This window comes from Xiphophorus hellerii, chromosome 17 (genome assembly GCF_003331165.1).
Source record: "Xiphophorus hellerii strain 12219 chromosome 17, Xiphophorus_hellerii-4.1, whole genome shotgun sequence".
NCBI lineage: Eukaryota > Metazoa > Chordata > Actinopteri > Cyprinodontiformes > Poeciliidae > Xiphophorus > Xiphophorus hellerii.
Window position 1 is genome coordinate 17,014,178 of NC_045688.1, and position 23,020 is coordinate 17,037,197.

The following is a 23,020-nucleotide window of genomic DNA, read 5'->3' on the forward strand; positions in this document are numbered from 1 at the left end:
GTTTGAAGTTTTCCTAAGGTGACAAACATTCGTGCATACAACGTTCACGTCACAAAACCTTTGAACATGTATTGGATTTTTATTGCTTAGAATAACATTTTCCCATAGGAACAATCTTGACTTGGTCTCAGATGACACAACTTCCTTATTAATTACCTTTTTGATCATTTACTGCACTTATGCTAATTTATTAAAGAATGTTTTTATTGAAGCCAACCCAACATACAAGGCAGAGAAATAAAGTGAAATCAACTTTATTTAGATCTTTAGCCTTTAAGGAGAAAAGATCTAAGTTTAAATGATGAGGATCTAATTAAACATGTTATATGGAATCCCCTCTGCTAATTTTATTATCGCTGCCCAACAATCTGGTTTCCATTCAGACAATTTAAAACATTTTTTTTCTACAAAACAAAAAAATTTATGAGCATTAAGAGTTCCCACAAATCCAGAAGCACTACCCCCACCTTGTGGCTCTGAGCTGCAATTACAACCGGTACCCTCTGATCGACATAGCACAGCAGGAAGCATCTAGTTTATTTTCCAGACAATTTGCACAGCTCATGTACACACACACACACACACAGAGAGATATTACACATACACCTCCAGACACACTCACTGCTGATTGGGCATCTGACTTTGGATCCAATCAGAGTTCTGATTACAATCAGTCCTCAGATTGCAGGCCTTTCATTGGGCTACAGACTATTAAAGACAAAAGCACTGTTTTTTTTTTTTTTTGTTTATCTTTCAGTTGAAATATTACAGATTTTTTTTAAAGAAACATTGATGATATTGACTCAAGCTATGAAATTAGGATGCTCTCCTCCACACTCTTCAGAGTACATCTTTAGTAATCTCTGCACTCTACAGCAGCTCCCCCAAAGTCCCATGATCTAAGCAAAATAAAGGGCTCTTGCAATTACAATTTATGATCAGGTCATTATTTTCTAACAAAATATGAAAATCTATAGAAAACAAATCTTCATTCAATAAAAGGTAGATAGATATATCAAAAAAAGGAGGAAAACGCTGGCTCTCCGCCGTCGCTCAGCTCGGGAGGCCAGATTCCAGCAGGAGGAAATTGCACTTGATCGGATCAGCAGAACAGGTCTGGGAGGGGAAACCGGTGTTCCCTGCAGATTCATTTCTTGCGGGCGTGTTTGTATTTGTCCACATAGGCCTTCACCAGGTTGGCCACTTTGCTGGAGTTCACCTCTCCACTCTTGCTGTGGCAGACCTGAGCAGGAAAAAAAGGAATCCTGATTTCCTGCAATTATCCCATTCTGGCTAATAAAAATTTTAATATTTAGGCCGTTTTTTTAGAGCGGCGGGGGGTTCACAATGTATTTATCCATGTTGATATATTGGTTAACCCACTGACGTCCTACAGGGCTCTAGGGACCAAGGAAGCCACTGGCACAACTGGAGCTCACAAAAAATCCCCATAAAAAAAAGCTGAAGTTGAAAGTTTGAATAAACATGTTTGATTAAAGTTAGATGCCATTTTATATCTGACTGCATTTGACCCCCAACATGTCCCCATAACCGTCCCCCGCCCAAAAAATGTCCCCGTAACTGTTTCATTAGTTAAGCGTTCCTAGTTACATTCCTAAAGGTTAGAAATACAAACGTGTGTGTGTGTGTGTGTGTATCTGTACCTTCTCTACTGCTTTGCGGACGATCTCCTTGTACTCCTCCTTTGTGATTTCCTTCCTTTGATAAAACGGTTTGATCGCCGTCTTCACTTCATTTACAGCCTTCTCTTGGATCTGTTGTTTCTGCAGCACAAACGGGAAGTGACACGGTCAACAAACAGGAAGCTGAACTCGTCCATACTGGCTCAGAGTGCCCTACCCTACCTTCTCTTTTTTGGAGCTGTCGGCCTGGGCCTTGCTGTGCTGGCCGGTCTGTGTGGTGGAGGACGGCAGCGCCTGGCTGGGAGCCGGCTGGACCTGGGACGCTGTGGCCACGCCCACTTTGGTCGACGTGGGGAGGAGGGCTGGTTTGCTGTAGCCGACGACTGTACTCACCATCTGGCATCGTACGGAATTTTGATCACTCAGATAGACACAACTTGCTAATGCATTTTGAAGTTAGCTGCCATCTCCATGGTTACCGTACCTGAGCTGTGTGCCCGTCAGACTGAGCTGCGACTGCTACCGTCTGGCCGGCGGCCTGCATGGGCGGCGGCGGCGGTGGGGGAGGAGGGAGGCCCTGGGCAGCGACGGTGGGCACCTGGAGCAGCGGCACTGCAGGGTGAAGGTGTATGGGCACCTGAGGGGGCAAAGGGTAGGGGGCAGCGGGCTGCAGGCTGACCGACAGGGGGCGCTGCAGTGGGTACGGGTGGTGGAGGACGCCGAGCTGAGGAGGAGGAGGGGGAGGAAGGACGCTCAAAACGGCCACCGGTGCGTTACTAGGGATAACCTGGGGGTTAGGAGGAGTAGGGTCGCTCTTTGGTGGATCTAAAAACACAAAACGGAAAAAAACAAATTTGAATATGAGCAAATCAAAAATATTTCACAGTTTCTACACATTTTATATAGATTACAAGACATTTCCTTATGTCTGTTTTAAAACAGGAAAAACCAGTGTTCACTCTGAATTCATCCTATGAATTATTTATTGGGATAAGGGAGGAAGCAAAAGAACAAATTAAAGGAAGGAGTGAGGATAGGAAGGCAGGTAGTAAGGACTTAAACAAGGAAGGGAGGAAACAAATTAGAAAAAAGGAAAGAAATTTGTAAAAAAAGAATGAGAAAAAAGCAAAGGAAGGAAGAATAAATACGACAAAGAAAACCAACGAAGGAGAAAAGAGAAGAGAGAACAAATAAAAGAAAAAATGAGAATAAACAAGAAAAATAAAGAAACAAAATTAAGGAAATAATAAATGAAAGAGTAATTGAGAGAAAAAAAGAAAGGAAATCTCTTCCAGACTGCAGAGGAACCCTGGTAGTTTTCTGTCACAAGTTAGTCAATATAATCAGATATTCAGCTACAATTAATATTAAAAGAAATTAATTCTTCAAACATACTCGTTTGCATTAAAATCTTTGAACTGACTTATTTTTTCATCTCCCCTAGTTGCCAAGCAACTCAAGCCCATCTGAGCTGCTGTTGGAAGTTTAAGACTAGTGTAACATGAAAAGGACGTCTGAAAACATTTGAGTATCGTAAAAAAAGTTCCAACATTTTTGTCACTAATGTCACAAAGTCAAACCCATATACAGATTTTATTACACACAGTGAAATAAAAGATCCAAGATTTTATTTCTCGTCATTTTGATGACATTGGCTTATAATTAATAAAAGCCCAAAATCTAGTGTCTCAGAAAGTTTGAATATTGTGAAAAAAAAAAAAAGTTCAACAGAAACTTGTGTTGCTCCATAATCAGTTAATTTACTCAAAACACCTGCTAAGGTTTCCTGAGCATCAAAATGGGTCAGAGAGGGAAACGCAGTTAAAAACTAACTGCTGATTGGACAGATTCCAGAAGACAATCATGGACACTAGAGGTGAAGAAGCTGCTTGTTCACAGAGTTCTGTACACAAGCCAGTTCTAATTGTCTGACACAAAAACTTTCAGGTTTCTATTATCTGTTAGCAATAAACTAAAATATGACAAGAAATAAAGTTTTGAAATATTTCAATGTGCAACAGATCTATAAGAGTTTCAGTTCATGAATTATGAAAGAAATCTGATTGGTTAAAATCTTTTGCGCTCTGAATCTGCAGCCATTTTCTGCTCGCCGTCTCCATGGTAAATCCCTGTTTTATGATTCCTACCTTTACTCCTTGTCATGGTAGAACATTGTCTCAGCTCGGAATTTATGTAACTAAAGTTTCAAATATATGATATGATATGCAGTGTGTGCAATTATTAGGAAAGTGAAATTTTTTTTTTTGGCATATTTTCCGACTCCGAGCTGGACAGACTTGAATGCTTTATGGATTTAAGTGTAGCAGGTGGTGTGTGTCTTTGTAATGATGGAGGGGCGTGGCCTAAGGAGGTCAACACTCAATATCAAGGTGTGTGTAATTACTAGGCAACTTTTTTTTCTTTTAGGCAAAATGAACAAAAAGAGAGATTTAGCCTGACACTTAAAAATGACCAAAAGTCTCTTTGAGGGGTGCAGAACTTCTAACAATCGCTGAGATAATTTGGGCCTTGATGACACAATCATTAAATGATTTGTTGATAATAGTCAACAGGGTTGCACGAAACTTGTTGGAGGAAAAAAAGCTACATGGGAAATTGTGTTTTTCATTTAGCTGCCCAACAACTGTGCACGTGTAAATATTCTCCTGAGAAAGCCAAAACCTTAGCTTTACTTTCTTAAACATTCATTTTCAGGGTTTATTAAAATGTTGGAGTAACTGACAGCAATGTAGGGGGTCATTAATAAAAATAAGCCTAATAATTGTGCACACAATGTGGAAGGATGTGATTTTCCAAGTATAGAGCAAAAAGTCTAGAAATAACCTGGTGGTGCTGGTGCCTGCTGCTCCTCCTCTTGTCGGTTCCAGGTGCCTGCTCCTCCTCTCTCCCTCTTGGAGTAATAATCCTGCACATCTGCAGGCAGCGTCCTCCTCACAGCCCAGCTGGATGCTGAGGACCATCCTGACCGGTCGATCATGGAGTCTCCTGGCTCCGGCTCCTTCTTTCGACTGCCGCCCCGGTTTTCGTTGAAGCGGCTATAGGAGTCGTTCCCTGAATTGTTGCCTGTACCTGAGAAATTGTTTCTGGGCTGCCAGCGCGTGTCGGGCATTTCATCCTGTTGGCTGTAGAAGCTGCGGTTGCCACCACCCCGTCCTGTGCCTCGACTACGATCAAAACCTCCACGAGCCCCCCGTCCACGTGATTCTCCCTCGTTTCCGCCGCCCCTTCGCTGATCTTCCCACTTTGAACCACTGCTGAACCCTGAGTCGCGGCTCTTGTCTTCGGCATCACCCCGAGTCTTTTCAGTGACCCAGTCAGGATTCTCGGACCAAGTCTGTCTGTCATGAGAGCTTTCTAGAGACACACCATTTTCAAAGCGGCCAGACCCTCCTTGATATCTTCGACTCTCGTAACCAGAGCTACCACTATGCCCAGTCTTCCAGCCTCCTCTACGCTCCTTCCTCTGGGGAGACTGCTCTCTAGATGTTGCCCGTTCAGGGCTAGTCCCTCGCCTGTAAGACCTTGTTCTTGATCGAGATCTTGACCGAGATCTGGACCGAGATCTAGACCTTGATCGAGACCGACTCCTGGATCGTCTTCGCCTCCTTTCACGGCTGCGGTCCCTCCTGAAATAGTCTCGCTCTCCGTCCCGCTCCCTGTCTCTGTCTCTGCTGCGAGCACGGGACGATCGACTCGAGGACATGTCATCACGTTCTCTTGAACGCGAGCGTCTTGATGATTCCCTCCTTGACTCTCTCCGAGGCGACCATTTGGAGGATGGCGAGTGGAAGCGAGACCGCCGCTGCTTGCCATTCTTCCTCTCTTGGCTCCTTTCTCTCTCCCTTTGTGCCTTGGAACTGGCATTTTTGCTGACTTGGGTTTCAGGAGCAGTAGCAGGAGTTACTATGTCAGTATTGTAATCCTTGTCACTCGCAGGTTCCTGAAGGGAACTGCTCCCAGGCTCACTTGTGGGTGAGCTGCAGTCCATAGGGACAACGTTTGTGTCATCCTTATTTGTGCAAAAGTAACTCTGCGTGGAGTCACTGTTGGACTTGACATCATTCTTTGGTGAATCATTCTCTTTTGTTATGGCTTCCTCTTTGAACGGAGATTTTTCCTTGGTTGTGCCCTCCTCTTGGGCCACAAAGTCCTCCTTTGTTAAAGCCCCCTCTTGAGTTGTAGAGTCTTTCTCCACTATGGTTTTCTCTATGACCATAGCGTTTTCCTTGGTTATGGCCTCCTCAAGGGTGCCAGAGTCCTCCTTCATGATGCCCTTCTCTTGGATGGTAGAGTCTTCCTCTTTGGCCACAATGTCTTCATTGGGTGTAGGATCTTCCTTTGCCTGTTCTATAGAACTCTGGACTTCTGAATACTCCTGTGATTCAGGCATTCCAACACTGTCCTCAGATGTGTTTGCATCTTCATCGGCTATGTTTTTGTCAGATTCTCTGTCAGCAGGACAATCGGACTCTTTCAAATCCCTGCACATTTCCTCCTTTAATTCATTAGAAGACTCTTCTGGTATGGATGCCTCTATTGATTCACACACTTCCATCTTATCATCCAGGTCTGTGTTCTCCTCACTCTGAAGAGACACCTGGTCTTCCACTGGGGTCATTTGAGTGTTAGGGGGAGATTGCAAAGTCCTTTCATCAAACTCTCTATCTGCGCTGGAAACAGGGCTGACAGGCTCATCTTTCTGGCTGTGGCTTTCCTCATAGGTCGAAACTGGACTGTTCTGAGTTGAGTCCGTAAAATAGGATAAGTCATTTTTTTCTTCGCCAGCTGCCTCTTCTTGTTGCTTTTCACAAGATTCTTCTTGCGTCACCTCTTTGTTTTGCTTAACACCATTCGCAGAGCTTGTGTCTACTTCCTCATCAGCAGAGTTGCATCCATTCGACTCTTCTTGGAGGCTTTTTTCAGCAGTCTGCAGCTGGTCAGAGTTGTTCATATCTATGTCTTCTATAGTTGCATTCTCTTGTTCTTCCTTCTCAATGTTGTCATCTCCATCCTCCTCTTCCTCACTTACTGCTGGACTACTGCTGTTTTTTCTTGTGGCTTTCCGTTTGCCACTGGCTTTTCTGTTTGTCACCCGTTTCCCTTTCCTTTTTGTTGGCGCTGGAGAAGGTTTGCTCAGCTTGGAGGACTGGCCGGCGGATGAATCGGAGTCTGACAAACTGGCTTGTGCTGGGGATTTGGAGTCTGACTGACTCTCTTCCTGACTTTTAGTGTTGCGTCTAGATCTTCTGGAGGGGAGAGACTCTGGCTCTTTGGTGGGTGCTTTAGATGTTGATGATCTGCTGCCCCGCTTCTCTCCTCCTTTAGGACATGTGACAGCGCAGACAACACCCTGAAATACTACAGGACAGAACAGAACAGTTGATCCTTATTGGACAGTACATAACAGACACGGTAAATAATGAGCTTTTTTTTTTTTTTTTGAATTAGTAGAATATTACACCTGTGGCACACTACATTTTGCCCCCAAGGACCAGGATTGCATGGCTCTGGAATAGACTAACTGGAATAGTAGCAACAACTAAGACTTTAAAAATTTTGTTCCTGGGACAGTTTGACAATAAACAAAAATAAATTTTAAAAAAAATCAGTATTTCTGTGATTTCTACATAACTCTAAATAGCTCTTCATTATCTCCAAAACATCAGATGTTACTCACCAAAATTACTAGAGCTAAACGATGCACTGGGGATGAAGGGAGATGAGATGAGACCAAATGGAGATGAGCTGTTCCAACCTGGAAAACGCCGCCTGCACAATGCAACACAACTGTAAATCCTAAAAATGGGCATTTATCATACTGTGAAAAATGTCCAATCATATAATAAAAATTTTGATCAATCATAATACATTCCAATCAAGTTATCTGAAAACCTTGAAAACAGACTGTGTTATATTGCTTGGTTATTATTATTTTTTTTACAATTTTCTCCACTGTTTCCTGAGAACACCGATATATATCAAGACTTGAAAATATGAAATTATACTAAGATTTTGTGCAATTAAATAAGAATCACAATTCATGTCACTGAATTAAGACGCATATTTCATAATGGTTATGATTTCTAAGACTACAGGGTTTATACAGGAATTTAATTTAGTAAATTAGTTGAATTTACTACTTTTTACTACCTTTTTTACTACCAACACAAAATCCTGTTGCGTCGCTGGTAAAACTTTAGCTCGTAGCTGAGCTTTAGTTTGAAGTTGCATCACTTCGTTTAGCACCAAAAATCGAAACGGGGATCCGCTCCACGGTGGAGCCACAATGAATGGTGGATGCTCCAGGCGGTCTGATTTGATCACCGTCACATCGTTCCGAATCCAATTTTGATTTTTTCCTGCATACTTTACAAAACGCCTTTCGCTCATTCCTAATCTTTGAATCTCGGATTATCGAGCCAAAGTTATGAAAACGTATATTTTCCCATGGCGAAGAGCAAAATGCTAGCTAGTCTCGACACGTTAGCCGGTTCCAACACAGCGCATGCGTACAGCAGCTTGGAGTCTATCAGTGACGGCTCAGGTTCTGCCAGAACGGTAGTTATAATTTTTTATACAGATTTTAGTAAAACGAACTTAAAACAATAAGTGAGAATCAATGGAAAATTACAAATATTTTGAAGGGATGATAAAAAATTTACTACCTTTTACTACCTTTAGTTACTTTTTACTACCTTTAACTGGCCTTAATTTAAGCTCATTTAATTTATTACCTTTTACTACCGCGCGGAAACCCTGGACTAGTGTTAATGTTTTTAGAGATGTGCTTTAGTGTCAAACATCATAATGACATCAGCTGGTTTTATTCATTAAGCTACAAAAACACAACTTTCACTGAAGCTTTCAAATGCAGCTGAGGAGCCAGTGGGTGTTTAAGGAACAACTGAATCACTGTAGGTCAACCTTCCTCACAGCAGGGGTCGCCTGGAGTTTCATTACCTTGGGGGTCCGTCAGCAGGAATGGGAGCAGCAGAGGAGAGCCAAGGGCATCGTTGCGCCTGCAGCTTGCACTGTGTGATTCCAGTGTCGTATGCTAGGTGCTGTGCTAGCCACACAGGATCTGCACTGCAGAACAAGAAAAAATAAATAAAAACGCTAATACGTATACAATGCTAAAGCTAAAAACTGACAGCCAGCGGTGAGACTTACACGTCCTGCGTTGGTGTCGTTACAGAGACGCAGGGGGGCGGAGACCACGTGCAGCACTCTGTTCCCCTCACCTGGATAAGACATGTGGAACACCGACGACATCAAACAAAGATGCTAAAACTGGAACAAGAGTTAAAGGAAGCTCTGGAAGACCAACTGGAAATTGGATTTTGTTTTACCCAGCAGTGGGATAAGCCCCGAAAGCAAAACAGTCAATGCTCAGAAACAGCAGGTGTTCCACACAACGCCAGTCGCTAATATTGATTGGATAATCCAGGACTGTGATTGCTGGCGTGGGTCACAGACAAGGTTGAGACTCGGATACAATTGTGTTCAAAATGACAAGCAGGACTTCCGGTTTGGCGATGTAGGAGAGGGAAGCAGGGTGAAGGAGCTCCCGGCCAATTTTCTTTAAATTACTTTAGAACAGGAGTTATACACTTCTATTAAGCACCGGACCGATAGAAGCACCGTCTCTGAACCTGGCGACGTTATAATGGCCAGTGATAATACTAAACAAAAGCTTTCTACTTCAACCAGGCGAACGACTAGCCTTGCTAGCAAGGTAGCCTCAATGGCCGCGGCCTCCTCCGACGGCGAACCACCTGGCGATAGTAAATGCGGAGATCCCGTTTCCATGTCCCAATTGGTCACGGAACTATCCAAGCAGCGGAACAACTTTAAAGAGGATGTGGCCACATTAATTCAAGAGTCAATTCGGCCTCTGCAAACATCGGTGGACGGGCTGCGGGACGAAGTGAATTCTTTTCAGAGCCGCCTTGTAGCTGCGGAAAGCCTGGCAGGCGACAACTTTCAACGCATATTTGAAGCTGAAGCTGCTGTTAAGTCTCTTCAGTCCCAAAACGCTGCCTTGTTGGAACGCCTGGAAAATCGATCTCGCAGGTCCAATCTACGCATACTTAACATACCTGAAGGCAGTGAAGACGGACAGGATCCAACAAAGTTCATCTCCAAGTTGCTAAAGGATGCTATGGGGGACGACATATTCCCTTCTCCCCCGGAATTGGAGCGAGCACACCGCACAGCTGGACCTAAGCCCGTAGCAGGACGACCACCACGGCCCTTCATCCTTGCATTTCACCGATACCGGGAGAAGGAAGCCGCTTTAAGATGGTCCAGGCAGCATGAAGTAAAGCACCAGGGAACCACCCTGAGGATATATCCAGATCTCAGCATCGCTCTTGCAAAGAAAAGATCGACATTCAACGGTGTCAAAGGTGCTCTTTACCAGAAGGGTGTGTCATTTCGTCTTCTTTTCCCTGCCCGTCTTAAAGTTACGTTTAAGGGAGAAAGCCACTTATTTGAAACGCCGGAGGAGGCCCAGGCGTTTTATGACCGCTGCGTTGCAAAATAAACAAACATCTGTCGGAGTGAGACGGGATACCCACGATACAGCAGGGTCTGGTAACAAATTACTGTGTTATGTGTTACACCTGCGTGTTCTGCATTGAATGACTGGATAAAAAAAATTAATGCTGCTTCAAGTGGACGCATCGTTTTTCTCATAAGGGACATAATTCCATACATTTGTGAGTATGTTTGTACCATGTATGCACGTACACGAATATGCCCCCTATTATTACAAATCTATGCTGCCACTATCACTGTTTTTGTTGTTCTCTGTTCTTACGTAAATTTAGTGCATTTTAGCACAAAAATCCACGTTCATAATCTAGCTGGTTATTGCACAATTGCCCTGTGGAGTTTACACTATCCACCGTTTATAGTTGCTGGTGCTGTTTTAACTTATTGTTTAAAGAGTGTAACTCCTTAATACCAAGTTTATTGGGAACCTTCCAAAGTTAGTTTGGGGATGTGTATGGCCTATCGGAAGACCTATGAGGTGTTTATGGGACAGCAGTTGGCTTCGACAAGAGAAGCAAGGATACAACCGGGCCGGGTATGGATGGATGGGGAGGGGTAGGGGACAGAATAAACAGAAGGTAAAGGAAGAGACCACAGGATGGGGAGTGGGAAGGAGGGGAGAAGGGGAAAAAAAAAAAAAAAAAAAAAAATGTCATGTTTACTTTGTCCCTGTGTTCAATGTACTGTTGTGGATAGTTGACTAAATAAAAAAAAATAATTAAAAAAAAAAAAAAAAATGACAAGCAGACCAAAAACTGTTTTTGATTAATATTTCTGTGCGACATATTAGTAGTTTAATAATTTGAAATATTTTCAGGATAAGATCCGTGTGTAGACTCCGTGTGATTCTTAACCTCACACCATCTGCGTCTTTTATTATTGACAATTAATGGTGTGATTCAGTTTGCTTTAAGTCACACCGAGCTCTTGCTACCCACAAAACCCCTCCTTTCTTTGTGCCTCAAAGTCATGGTGTGATCAAAAATAATATTACGGCTCGTCAGATAGTTTTGTGCGACAGACGGAGAATTTCCAACCTTCCCAGTTATTCGACTGTACTGGAGTAAGCATTTTCACCCATTCATAATAATCAAAATTTCAGATTATTTGGATTTAAATGAGTCATTTTAAGTTTCGAACCACAACAGCAGAAATGTGTTTCCAGTAGAAATGCATGAAGAAGTGCACCTTTTTTCTGTTTAGAGAAGATGGCTCCTCGTCGTTACCTAAAATGAGATATAGATAAATCAGTTGTTATAAAGACGATCAGCGACACATTTCTGGAAAAAAAAAAAAGAAGAAAAAAAACATACACTTGCGCACGAGGCCTCTTGTTTTGACATCAGATTTCCTCTCCGTTTTCTGCTGCCGTAATCTCCTAGCAGGCTTGTTTCTGTATGAACAAAAATAAATAAATAGCATTTGAGTTTAAAGAGAAACTGATCATTCTTTAGTCAAATACCAGAATGTGTCAGGAGAACTCACATGAGACAGACTTTCTGTTCGGGTTTTCGACAGCAGCAAATGTCAGATTCTATTTGAGTTGTTTGCCTCCTTACAGGAATCTAAAAAAAATTTTTACAAAAACATTTCCATGCATCAAAAAATATATTTGCTACCTTATCAACGAGTTCTCTTTTTTTCATTTTTATATCAAAGATAACCAAGGTAAAAACATTTTCAAATTAGGTTTATATTTATTCAAAGGAATGAATACAGGTGGCCCAAAACATATAGCGTTTATTAACACAAAGAAGTGGTATATTCTTTAATTGCCAAGTCAGCTGATTTGAACCAAAATGAGCATTTCACTTGTTGAAGACTAAACTGGGGACAGAAAGACCCACAAATTTAAAGCCACTACATTAAAGGCTTGGCAGGATTACAATGCATGTCTCAGACCGTTCAGTCTGCGCCTTGAAATCTATCAAATACAAATCCGATTTAGATTCACATGTGGAAGTGGCACAAGTCTGAATTTTTGGGAGAGTGAAAAGATTGCAATTGGGCTGTTCAGACAGTCATGAAAAAGTCAAAAAGCAAAGGTTTTTCTCAACCAAGTATTAGAAATTCACTAGCCTGGTCGTCTTTCTATGCAGTTCCACTCAATTCTCATCTCCCTTCAGTGCTCTGTTTGGGATTTCTCTCATTGAAGTGGATTTCTCCAGTAGAATTTCAACCAATCAGCTAACAGTAGGAGAATTAGAATTTTGATGTTGATTTTCTGCGCTGTTTTTGAACTGTAGTATGTAGTTTGTAGCAGAGGAAGTGAGCAAAGCTGATCAGTCCGTGTTGGCCACGCCATTAACAGCCGCCTCGTTCAGCTCAGCACTTCTCTCTTCGCATTGGGGGATGTCATCCAATATACGTCTCTGCCAAATGTCACCAATTGGGTACAATTTTAAACTTCAATGGAGTCCACGCCTCTGGGAAGCAATTGTTTCTCAACAGCCGAGACTGCAGACCCTCTGGACAAAGCAAAGCGTAAAACAATGGGCTGGTTCTTACCTGGCTAGGATTTTAAATAATTATTTCATGTTTTTAATATGTTCAATTAGTTTCGGGCCCTTGAAGCTTTAATTATTTGCATTTCATTCAATCTCTGAGTTCAACCCACTGAATTAAAGCTGAAAGTTTTCACTTCAATTGTATCGAAGTTGCTTATTTAAAATTCATTGTGGTGATGTACAGAACCAAAATGATTGATAAAACCTGACTGTATAACTGATTAACCATATTGTTTAGTTCACTTTAGCTTATTACTTCCTGACCTGTCGTATTAAGAAGCCTCTTCAATAAAACTTCTAACATGAAGTAGGTCAAAAAACCTCAAAAAGTAACAAATCCTGTTCAGATCCAAAGAAGGTCAACATCGCATTAAATCCATCTGGCTTTTTGTTCCACCTCTACAAATATTATCTGAATCACATCAGACACTTGATCTGCTCAGGCCAAACAGAAACTAGCTCTCAGTTTCATAACAGTGTTATGAAGTTACCGGAAAGTACTGCAGTTAAAAGGTCACTGACCTGCACGAGGCCGAGGTGGCCGTCCCATCTGTAAACATTAGTGAATGGTCTTCTATCCACAGGGCACGAGGAAGACATCTGGCATGGTAGAGCAAAGACACTTGGGATTTTTCTAACTGATTCAAAACAGAGAAAAATTACAAAAAGTGTGTTAGTTTACACAAGCGTCACCTGTGCCCATGTGAGGAGGCATCTGAGGCAGAAAACATGGCAGCAGCTGTCCGGCATGGCGAGCTCTCCTCCGGCCAGCGCGCCCAGGCAGACCGGACACTTCTCTGGCTCCTCGCCGTCGGCCCCGTCCGACGCGCCCTGGCCCCCTGAACGCACAACAAAACAAAGCATCACTCAGCACAGAAAAACAAAACACATTTATATGTAATTATTCAATTGATATAAAGGCAGATTATGTTAATACTTGGAAAAAATAACAACAACCCACTTCAAGGACTTTATATATATATACAGTACAGACCAAAAGTTTGGACACACCTTCTCATTGAATTCAATGAGAAAGTGTGTCCAAACTTTTGGTCTGTACTGTATATATATTAAAAAAATTTTATTTTTTATTTGATTGATATATTTTTTTTAAAGATCCAAACATCTCACCACTTCCAGCTCCAGTCATGTCCGGCCCTGGGTGGTCCTGATCATGACGACGACAGAAACATAAAGATTAGAAAGTTTTCAGCTGGAAATCCATCAAACAATATTGACAACTTCCACTGCTCTCCATGGTTCCAGCTCAGTTTAACAGGAGTTAGTTGTGCGATTTGTCTTTAGCAGTAAAACAACAACTCAAGCTTATAATGTCAGGCCCAGGTGACGTAAAGTGTGTTTCATGTCTATTTAATAACTCACGGAAGCAGATAATCAATAATCCTGCTGAGATGGGAGTACTTGAACTGGCTGAAATAGACTAAAACATTTAGCATAGCACTGCCAGTTAGCTGGCTGAAAAAAAGTCAACAATGCACAGTTTGAAAAACACACAGTCTCATAAAAGATAATATTTTAAAATGGCAGAAACTTCCATGCGTAAAGCAGCGGCTGCAGGCTAGCTACCCGAGAAACTAGCCTGACTGTTTAAGAATTCCAGCTTGTTATATTTTTGTTGATCTCTAAAAAGCAGGATATCAAAAAGCTACAAGATTAATAAAAATGAAAACAACTGTTGCCTGTCAACACTGCACATCATGAGTGAAATATAATAGATATATATGCACTTAAACACATGCAATAAAAGTCATCTTTACTTTTTAGCATTTTGTATAACACTAACCAGCATTTTACAACCATTTACCAAGAGTTTCTTTAATCATGTGAATTTATGACCTTAACCTATGTAGAACATGTTGTATTTATACAGTACTGAAAAAAACGTGTTTGCCCCTATATAGACTCACAGACTTCCGTTTTAGTAAGCAGTTTTCAAATGATGATTTCATGTACTGAGAAAATAAATGCACCACTTGTTCAATTATAAGCTAACTGTCCATTTTTCTGCAACTGAGATCAGTTTTGCCAGCAACATCGAGGCACACTGACTCCCAGACCTGCAGAGTCAAGAAATTACTGAATATGTCTGACAACACAAAGTACGACAACACATCTCAAAACGCAACACATCCCGCCTGTAGCTAAAGAAATTTATTAAGGTGAGAAGGGAATCAAAGTCAGTAATATTGTCAGTCTGGGAAGTGTTGCAAACTAGGGTTGTCAGAAGATTGTCATTTGTGTCAAAGATCAATACAGACATTGATCTTTGACAAACAGACATTTTCATCTTACTGCAGAGGCTCGCGGGAACCATCACGGCTCAAACACAAGCAACATTACAAGTAGACCTGGAGAAGAGCCGTTCAACCCTCTTTGGACTAAAAGACAAAAGCATTACTCCAGCATTACTGCAAAGTATTTTGCCAACGAGGCAAAAGAACAGGGAAAGGCCAAAGATGTCAGTAAATAAGTGGGACAGGATAAGCTAACGCTAGCTTTTTAACCATTTGCAGTTTAGCAATAGTTTAATCCTGTTGAGTTCCCGTGTCAATATGGGTTTCGTTCCATCCTATTGTGGGTATGATCAGACCCAGGTACACATCCAGGGATAGACGCTACATCAGTTGTGAAATCTGAAAAGTCACAGCTAATGTAGCTAATAAAACATAATGAGAACAAACGTACTCAGCCTGAAGCTAACAATCTGCACAGAAACTCGTCAGAACCAGTGGGACCTTACCTTGATGACTAATCATCACAGAAAGAAAATTAAATATGGAACTGAATTACCAACAGGTTTTATCTCAATGAAAATATGCTGAAATTGTAATTGGTTATAATGTTCTGTTTATCGGAAAGAACACCAAGCCTTAAAAAATATTTTCTGGTGGTGTTGAAAACCGTCTTTATAATAAGTTTGCCAGAATACTCGGGGGAAATACTCAAAGCCATTTCCACCTCCAGACAGCTCGAAAACCAGTGGCCTAATCAAAGTCTGGCTTAAATCTGGCTGAGATCCTGTGGCATGGGAAAAAAAAAAAAAGAAAAGCTGCTCAACTTTAGAAAACAATCCTCAACAACAAAGATCAACTGCTTGATGCCAGTTGAAGACTGACGCAACAGTTGTTGGCTTTAGCGAATGATTACTTTATAGCTTTTCTTCCTCTAGATTCATAACATCGTTTGAAAAACCATATTTAGTATTTACTCTGGGTTTTTTTTTTTTATCTCTTACTAAAGTTCATTTGTTAGTTTAAAACATTTAAGTGAGATAAACAGCAAAAATTTAGAAATATTTAAGGGTGTGGTGGAAATTGTATTTGTGTCAAGGACAATGACATTTATTCTGTTTTATCATATCTAAAGTGTTAAAGAGGTGTCTGAGGAATAAATTGCTGACTCTGCCATTTTGTAGTCGCTGGTTATTTGTGATTCATCCATCAGGTTGACATAGTCAGGTTCCAGTGGACCCCTTGGTTGAGAAAACGGTTGATTATCAAAGGTTAAGTTGGACCAACATTTGAAGATCGGAGGGTGCTGTTGAATCAAAATGAAAGTGAAATAATTTTAGGCTTTGACTCTGTCACTCACCTTGTGTTAAAACACGGACAACAATTGCTTAGATTTAAGCTCAAATCAACTCCAAGTTCTCTTTGGAGAGTTCAGACTTGACTGTGTCTGAATCATCGTAAACAAGCCTATCAGTAGCCAATGTTAATGAGCCACCGAGCGAGTAAACCCCCTCATCTTGCACAGTGTGCTTCTGGGGACAGAATCAGATTAGTTTCTCATGTAATATTTTAACATAAAAATCTGTCCAAGTGAACCATTTAAGGTCAGTCTGACTCAGTTTGATGCTGTGGCCTAAAGACATTCTCCTCCACTCCGCTGATATCATGTCAACACCACTGCTGAGCTTTGTTTTTCAACTGTCAACCCAACTTAGTTAATCAGAGGCCATTTATAACAACCGACTAACTGCTGAATCTCTGACCAAACTTCAAATGTTTAACTAAACCTAAATGTACTAAACGGGATCCAGCATGTGAAATAGGTTTGCAGTTTATATTCTTAAAAGCTGTTTTGGTGAGCACGGCCTCCAGTCTGGAGATACTAAATTAGCACCAACTTGTGCCAACACGACGGTAACAACATGGTTGTTATTGGATAGCAGGACAACCACAGTTAGCTACAACCAAAGTCTTCTGAGAGCTATCTCCGTGTTATTAGTGCAGCGACCAGAGCGCCTGAATACTGTTTATTATTAGCCACAACGGTTGCAATGAAGGTCAGCAGCTAGCTAGCTGGCTAGGAGACAACTAAAAGCTAGCGGCTTTGAACAACAGCACCTGCTTACGTCGCCTGTAGCTCTAGAGCAGCTAGCTTCGGTTAGCTAATGTGAATTATCGTTACTCACCTTTGAACAGAGCTGAGGCTGAATTCTACGCTGTGTTTTTAGCGTCTAAGTCCTTGCTGTGTTGTTCGGCCGAATGAAGATATCCGGGAAGTATTTTTAGCGAAAAACGAGGCATAGATTTCAGAAAGTCTCAGCCACATGTCTTGCAGACTAGCTGCAAAAGTTGCCCTTCTGGCACCCCCTATTGGAAGCGGTGAGCATTACAGCACAATGTGGATTTATGCATTTGGTTTCGTTTACGCAAACTCAGGCTGCATATAGCACGAAAGGGACAGTTCCATATGGAGGTAAAACTGTCTCATAATTTGTAAATCTGAATATTTGCGGGCTGAGGAGACCCAACCTGGGATCTCAGGATTTTCAGCAGGATTTTCTGTGTCTCCTCAGTCCAATCCTGTTGTCTTATCTCAGTAAGACACAATCATCACATGATCTGACACACATTCTTTAATTTCTGTCTAAATAACAGATGAATGAAGGAGACTTTCTGATCAAGCCATCATCATGTCCTCACCGTTTCCACAATCTTTTACAACCAGTAGATTAGCAGGTGGAGCAGGTCTTCTGCTTTAATTGCTGGTCAACTCAAGTCATGTGACATGAGTTGATGTAGAAATGAAATAAAGAGAAAATACAACAGAGTTAAAAAGAAAAATTTACAAAGACAGCAGATAGAAACCGTTTTTACAGCTCAACTCTCTGCAGCAATATCTGAAATGTTTAGTTATGTAGAAAGATATAAATATTCTTACTTTTTTTGTCAACTGGGTTCTCTTATCTTCCTTCACCTAACTGATGGTGTTGAAGGTGGAGGTTTACAGGCTCGGGAGATCCAACCTGGGATGATCAGACACATTATTGATCTGCAGAATCTGAACCAGGGGTCAAAGGTCAGCTCTGGGTTTTCTATGTTTCTAAAATTCTTTAATATTCAACATCTGACCCATGAACAGGTAAATTCACCAGCATAAGATTCTATGGCAATGCTTGGTTTGTTATTGAAGGACCTACTTCACATGATCTGTGTCTCTTTATTCTGCATCCCGTCCTCAGATGTCCCTCTGTTGTATCAGGAAACTCTTCTTCATTAAATCTCTGGAATGTCAGCAGGATTTTCTGTCTTCTCTCCCCTGATTGGTCCAGCGCTGCTGTCTTGTTTCAGTTATGCTAGTGAACCAACACGTGATCAGAAACACATTTCTTAATTTCTATCTAAACAGATGATTGAATCGGACCTTCTGATCAAGTCATCATCATGTCCTCACCTTCTCCACAACCTGTTACAACCAGTCAATCAGCAGATTGGAAGATAGGAAGTCTTCTGCCTTAATTGCTGGTCAACTCAAGTCATGTGACATGAGTTGATGTAGAAAAGACAACAGGGTTAGAGAGAATGGACAGAAGAAAGAACAGTTTTGAAATTTGACCGCTGTTTCATCCATATTTAAAATTGTTAGCTGGATAAAAATAAGTTTTCTTACTTTTTTTCTCAACTGGGTTCTCTTATCTTCCTCCTCCTGACTGGTGGTGCTGAAGGTGGAGGTTTACAGGCTGAGGAGACCCAACCTGGGATGATCAGGGACATTATTGATCTGTTGCATCTGAATCTGGGATCATGTTTTCTATAATGTTTCTAAAATTATTTTATATTCAATGTCTGACCCAAGAAGGACCTACTTCACATGATCTGTGTCTCTTTATTCTGTCCTCAGGCGTCCTCCTGTTCCATCAGGAAACTTCTTCTCGGGATTTTCGGCAGGATTTCCTGTGTCTCCTCAGTCCTCTCTCCTGATTGGTCCAATCCTGTTGTGTTATCTCAGTAATGTTGGAGAATCATCACATAATCAGACACACATTCTTTAATTTCTGTCTAAAGAACAGATGAATGAAGGAGACTTTCTGATCAAGTCATCATCATGTCCTCACCGTTTCCACGATCATTTACAACCAGTCAATCAGCAGATACAGCAGGTCTTCTGCCTTAATTGCTGGTCAACTCAAGTCATGTGACATGAGTTGATGTAGAAAAAAGAGAAAAGACAACAGAGTTAAAGAGGAAAATATACATAGACAGCAGATAAAAACAGCTTCTAACTTTCAGCTCAACTCTCTGCAGCTATATTTGAAATGTTTAGCTATATTGAAAGATACAAATGTTCTTACTTTTTTTGTCAACTGGGTTCTCTTATCTTCCTTCACTTGACTGGTGGTGTTGAAGGTGGAGGTTTACAGGCTCAGGAGATCCAACCTGGGATGATCAGAGACATTATTTATCTGCAAAGTTTAAATCTGAGATCAGAAATCAGCTCTGGGTTTTCTTTGAGGGTTCCGTGGGTAGTGTAGTTGTGTTGCGTTCAAAAGGTTTTAGGTTTGATTCCAGCTTCCTCCTGCCACATGTTGATGTGCCCCAGGCAAGGCACTTAACCTACCAAAGTGCCTACCGATCGGTGTATAAATGTGTGTGCGTTAATGAGTGTAAATAGGTAAATGTGACTCTAGTGTAAATCGTTCTGAGTGGTCAAAATGATTGGAAAAGCGTTATATAAGTTCAGTCCATTTACTGTTTCTAAAATTCCTTAAAATTCAACGTCTGACCCGTGAACAGGTGAATTTTCAACATAATCTTCTATGGCAAAGCTTGATTTGTTATTAAAGGACCTACTTCACATTATCTGTGTCTCTTTATTCTGTGTCCTGTCCTCCTGTTCCACCAGGAAACAACTTCTCTGGGTTTCCAGCAGGATTTTCTTCGTCTCCTCTGTCCTCTGTGTCTTCTCTCCCCTGATTGGTCCAGGGCTGTTGTCTTGTTTGAGTCATGCAAGTGAACCAACACATGATCAGACACACATTCCTTAATTTCTAAATAATTTCTAAATAACAGATGACTGATTCAGACTTTCTGATCAAGTCATAATCATGTCCTCACCATTTATAAAACTGAATGTAACCTTTACATCAGTAGGTCCTCTGCTCTATTCCTGATCCTCCTTCTGTCATCAGGGCCCGGCTGTTATGAAAAGACTCGCTTTCTAAATTACCAATTGTGAATTTCTATTAATATTTTCATTTAGCAAAGCTGATGGTCCCGAACACCAGTCAGAGGCAAGCAAGTGTCATGTGAATGTAGAATGCGAAAACTTACCAGCAGTATGAAAAACAAGAAGGAAACCAGGAGGACGGGAACCACGTGGACAGCGACGAAAGAATCCAGCGATGATCGGCTAAAACCTGAACGATTAAAACTGGGAGACTGGATTAGTGGAGGAACAGGTGAGAACAATTTACAATATTAGAGATCACCGTGTGGCGAAGCCCCACTATGACACCCTGGAACATGGGAGAGTAGAGAGGAAAACACAAAGAGCGAAACAGAAAACTCAAGTGACAGATAGATCTCAAAGTCCTCAAAACAGAAACAGAACCACAAAGAGAATCATGGAAGAAGCAGTCTCACTGCGAGCTGCTCTGTCTGGGACTGACACTTACCTTTTGCCCTGTGTGTTAAAATTTAAAACCGATGTTTCGACCCGTTTATACTACAGCACAACCAGTTATATTGTGTCCCCATCCGTTTTTTCATGTCTTAAAAATTAGAAGGTGACAGAAACGTCGATTGAATTTTAAATAGTTTAATTTGCAGCCGTGTTGTCGCAATTGTATTGTTTCCAGTGTCCCGAGCTGTGTTGTCTCAATTCTTTTGATGTTTAATTTTTACTCAGCAAGATTGTTTTAGATTTAGTTTTAATCCTGAAGCGTTGTCTCGATACTTTTAGCATTTATTGTTTATGCACCAGCGATGTCCGACTCCTTTTAGTGTTTTTTGTTTATGCACCAGCGATGTCCGACTCCTTTTAGTGTTTTTTGTTTATGCAGCAGCGATGTCCGACTCCTTTTAGTGTTTTTTGTTTATGCAGCAGCGATGTCCGACTCCTTTTAGTGTTTTTTGTTTATGCACCAGCGATGCCCGACTCCTTTTAGTGTTTTTTGTTCAGAAATATGGTCTCATTCCTCAGAATTTTGCATTTGTCTCCTCCAGCATTGAGTCATTATTTGATTAAACAGCAAAAAAGTCTGCATTGACTGTCCAGCCAAAATCCTTACCATCTAAAATACAAAATCCAGCAGCGGGATAAAGAAAAGCCCCGGTGCAAGACGCTACCTAAGGCATCCTCAGTCCTGCCAGAATTCTTAACATCCAAAATACAAACTCTAGCAGCGGGATAAAGAAAAGCCCCGGTGCAAGACGCTACCTAAGGCATCCTCAGTCCTGCCAGAATTCTTAACATCTAAAATACAAAATCTACCAGCGGGATAAAGAAAAGCCCTGGTGCAAGACGCAACCTAAGACATCCTCAGTCCTGGTAGAAAGCCATTGGCTTTAATAAAACAATAGAGAAGTGATGATGTCCTAATGTGACTTCCATTAGTTACCAGGTACCAGGTAGGTATTCAGTTTTTCAAGATCCCAATCTAATCAGAGTCACTAGACAAGTTGTAGTGAGGTCTAAACCAAACATGTCTGGATCTCTCTCTTCCTGTAATTCCGTCAGATGTTGAAGGTATTGGGTCCTCTTCTATGTCCTCGTTAGACCACATCCAGGAAGTCAAGTTACAGGGTGAAAAAAGTGGTTCTCTGGAGTATGTTGATGGTGAGAGACAAAGACCAAGGACAGGGGAAGAACAGAAGACTGGTGACAAAACGGGATCCTCCGAGTTTGTCGTTGAATTGTGACCGAATATAATGGATGTCAGACTGTGATCCTCAGATTCCATTTTAGGTGAAGGACTGAAGTCATAGGGTGACAAAACGGGATCCTCCGAGTTTGTCGTTGAATTGTGACCGAATATAATGGATGTCAGACTGTGATCCTCAGATTCCATTTTAGGTGAAGGACTGAAGTCACAGGGTGACAAAATGGGATCCTCCAAGTATGTCATTGATGTGGGACCGAATATAACGGATGACAGACTGGGATCCTCAGATTCCATTTTAGGTGAAGGACTGAAGTCATAGGGTGACAAAATGGGATCATCCAAGTCACCATACAATGATGAGGAACTGAAGACAGGGGATGGCAGACAAGAATCATCATGCACCATCCCTCCTGAGGAACTGAGAACAGGGGATGACAGAATGGGATCTTCATGGTCTGTGTTTTGGTAAGCAATGAACACAGGGGTTGACTGAATGGGCTCGTCCTCCTCTTCATCATTGCTGTCTCTGGATCTCTTGGCAGGGATCTCCTCTTCACCATCAACCCTGTCCCTGGTTCTCTTGGAGGGGAGGTCATCTTCAACTTGATTCTCCCTGGTACGTTTGGCAGAGGGCTCCTCTTCACCATCACCACTTTCCCGGGTCCTCTTGGCAAGGAGCTCCTCTTCAGCAATGCTGTCCCTAGGTTTCTTGGCAGGGAGCTCCTCTTCAGCACTACTGTCCCTGGTCCTTTTGGCAGAGGGCTCCTCTTCACCATCACCACTTTCCCTGGTTCTCTTGGAGGGGAGGCCATCTTCAGCTTGATTCTCCCTGGTCCTTTTGGCAGAGGGCTCCTCTTCACCATCACCACTTTCCCTGGTCCTCTTGGCGGGGAGCTCCTCTTCAGCACCGCTGTTCCTGGTTCTCTTGGAGGGGAGGACATCTTCAGCCTGATTCTCCCTGGTCCTTTTGGCAGGGGGCTCCTCTTCATCACCCCTGCCCTTTGTCCTCTTTCTGTTGTTGCCAGTCACAGATGTCACATGAGCCGCATCCTCTTCCAAACCTACCTGGTGATGTTGCAAGGTACCAATAGGTCTGGAATCCTCTGGACTCAAAATGGGCTCTTCCTGCTTGTCAAGTCCACATGTGGATTCAAGTGAAG

At 41.8% G+C, this 23,020-nt stretch overlaps 1 protein-coding gene across 1 annotated transcript; it reads right to left on the bottom strand.

Annotated features, from left to right (window-relative positions):
• Nucleotides 1–59: 59 nt before the first annotated feature.
• Nucleotides 60–17,350, bottom strand: scaf11 (SR-related CTD-associated factor 11). Its single transcript, XM_032589533.1, has 15 exons — nt 17,166–17,350; nt 13,859–13,895; nt 13,421–13,566; nt 13,250–13,327; nt 11,706–11,785; nt 11,534–11,613; nt 11,409–11,446; nt 8,835–8,905; nt 8,625–8,750; nt 7,342–7,433; nt 4,488–7,022; nt 2,128–2,468; nt 1,866–2,039; nt 1,665–1,784; nt 60–1,243 (listed from the first exon to the last, which is right to left on the bottom strand). Exons 2-15 carry the CDS (start codon nt 13,875–13,877, stop codon nt 1,148–1,150), a joined length of 3,996 nt encoding a protein of 1,331 aa, XP_032445424.1. The 5' UTR covers nt 13,878–13,895; nt 17,166–17,350; the 3' UTR covers nt 60–1,147.
• Nucleotides 17,351–23,020: the final 5,670 nt, after the last annotated feature.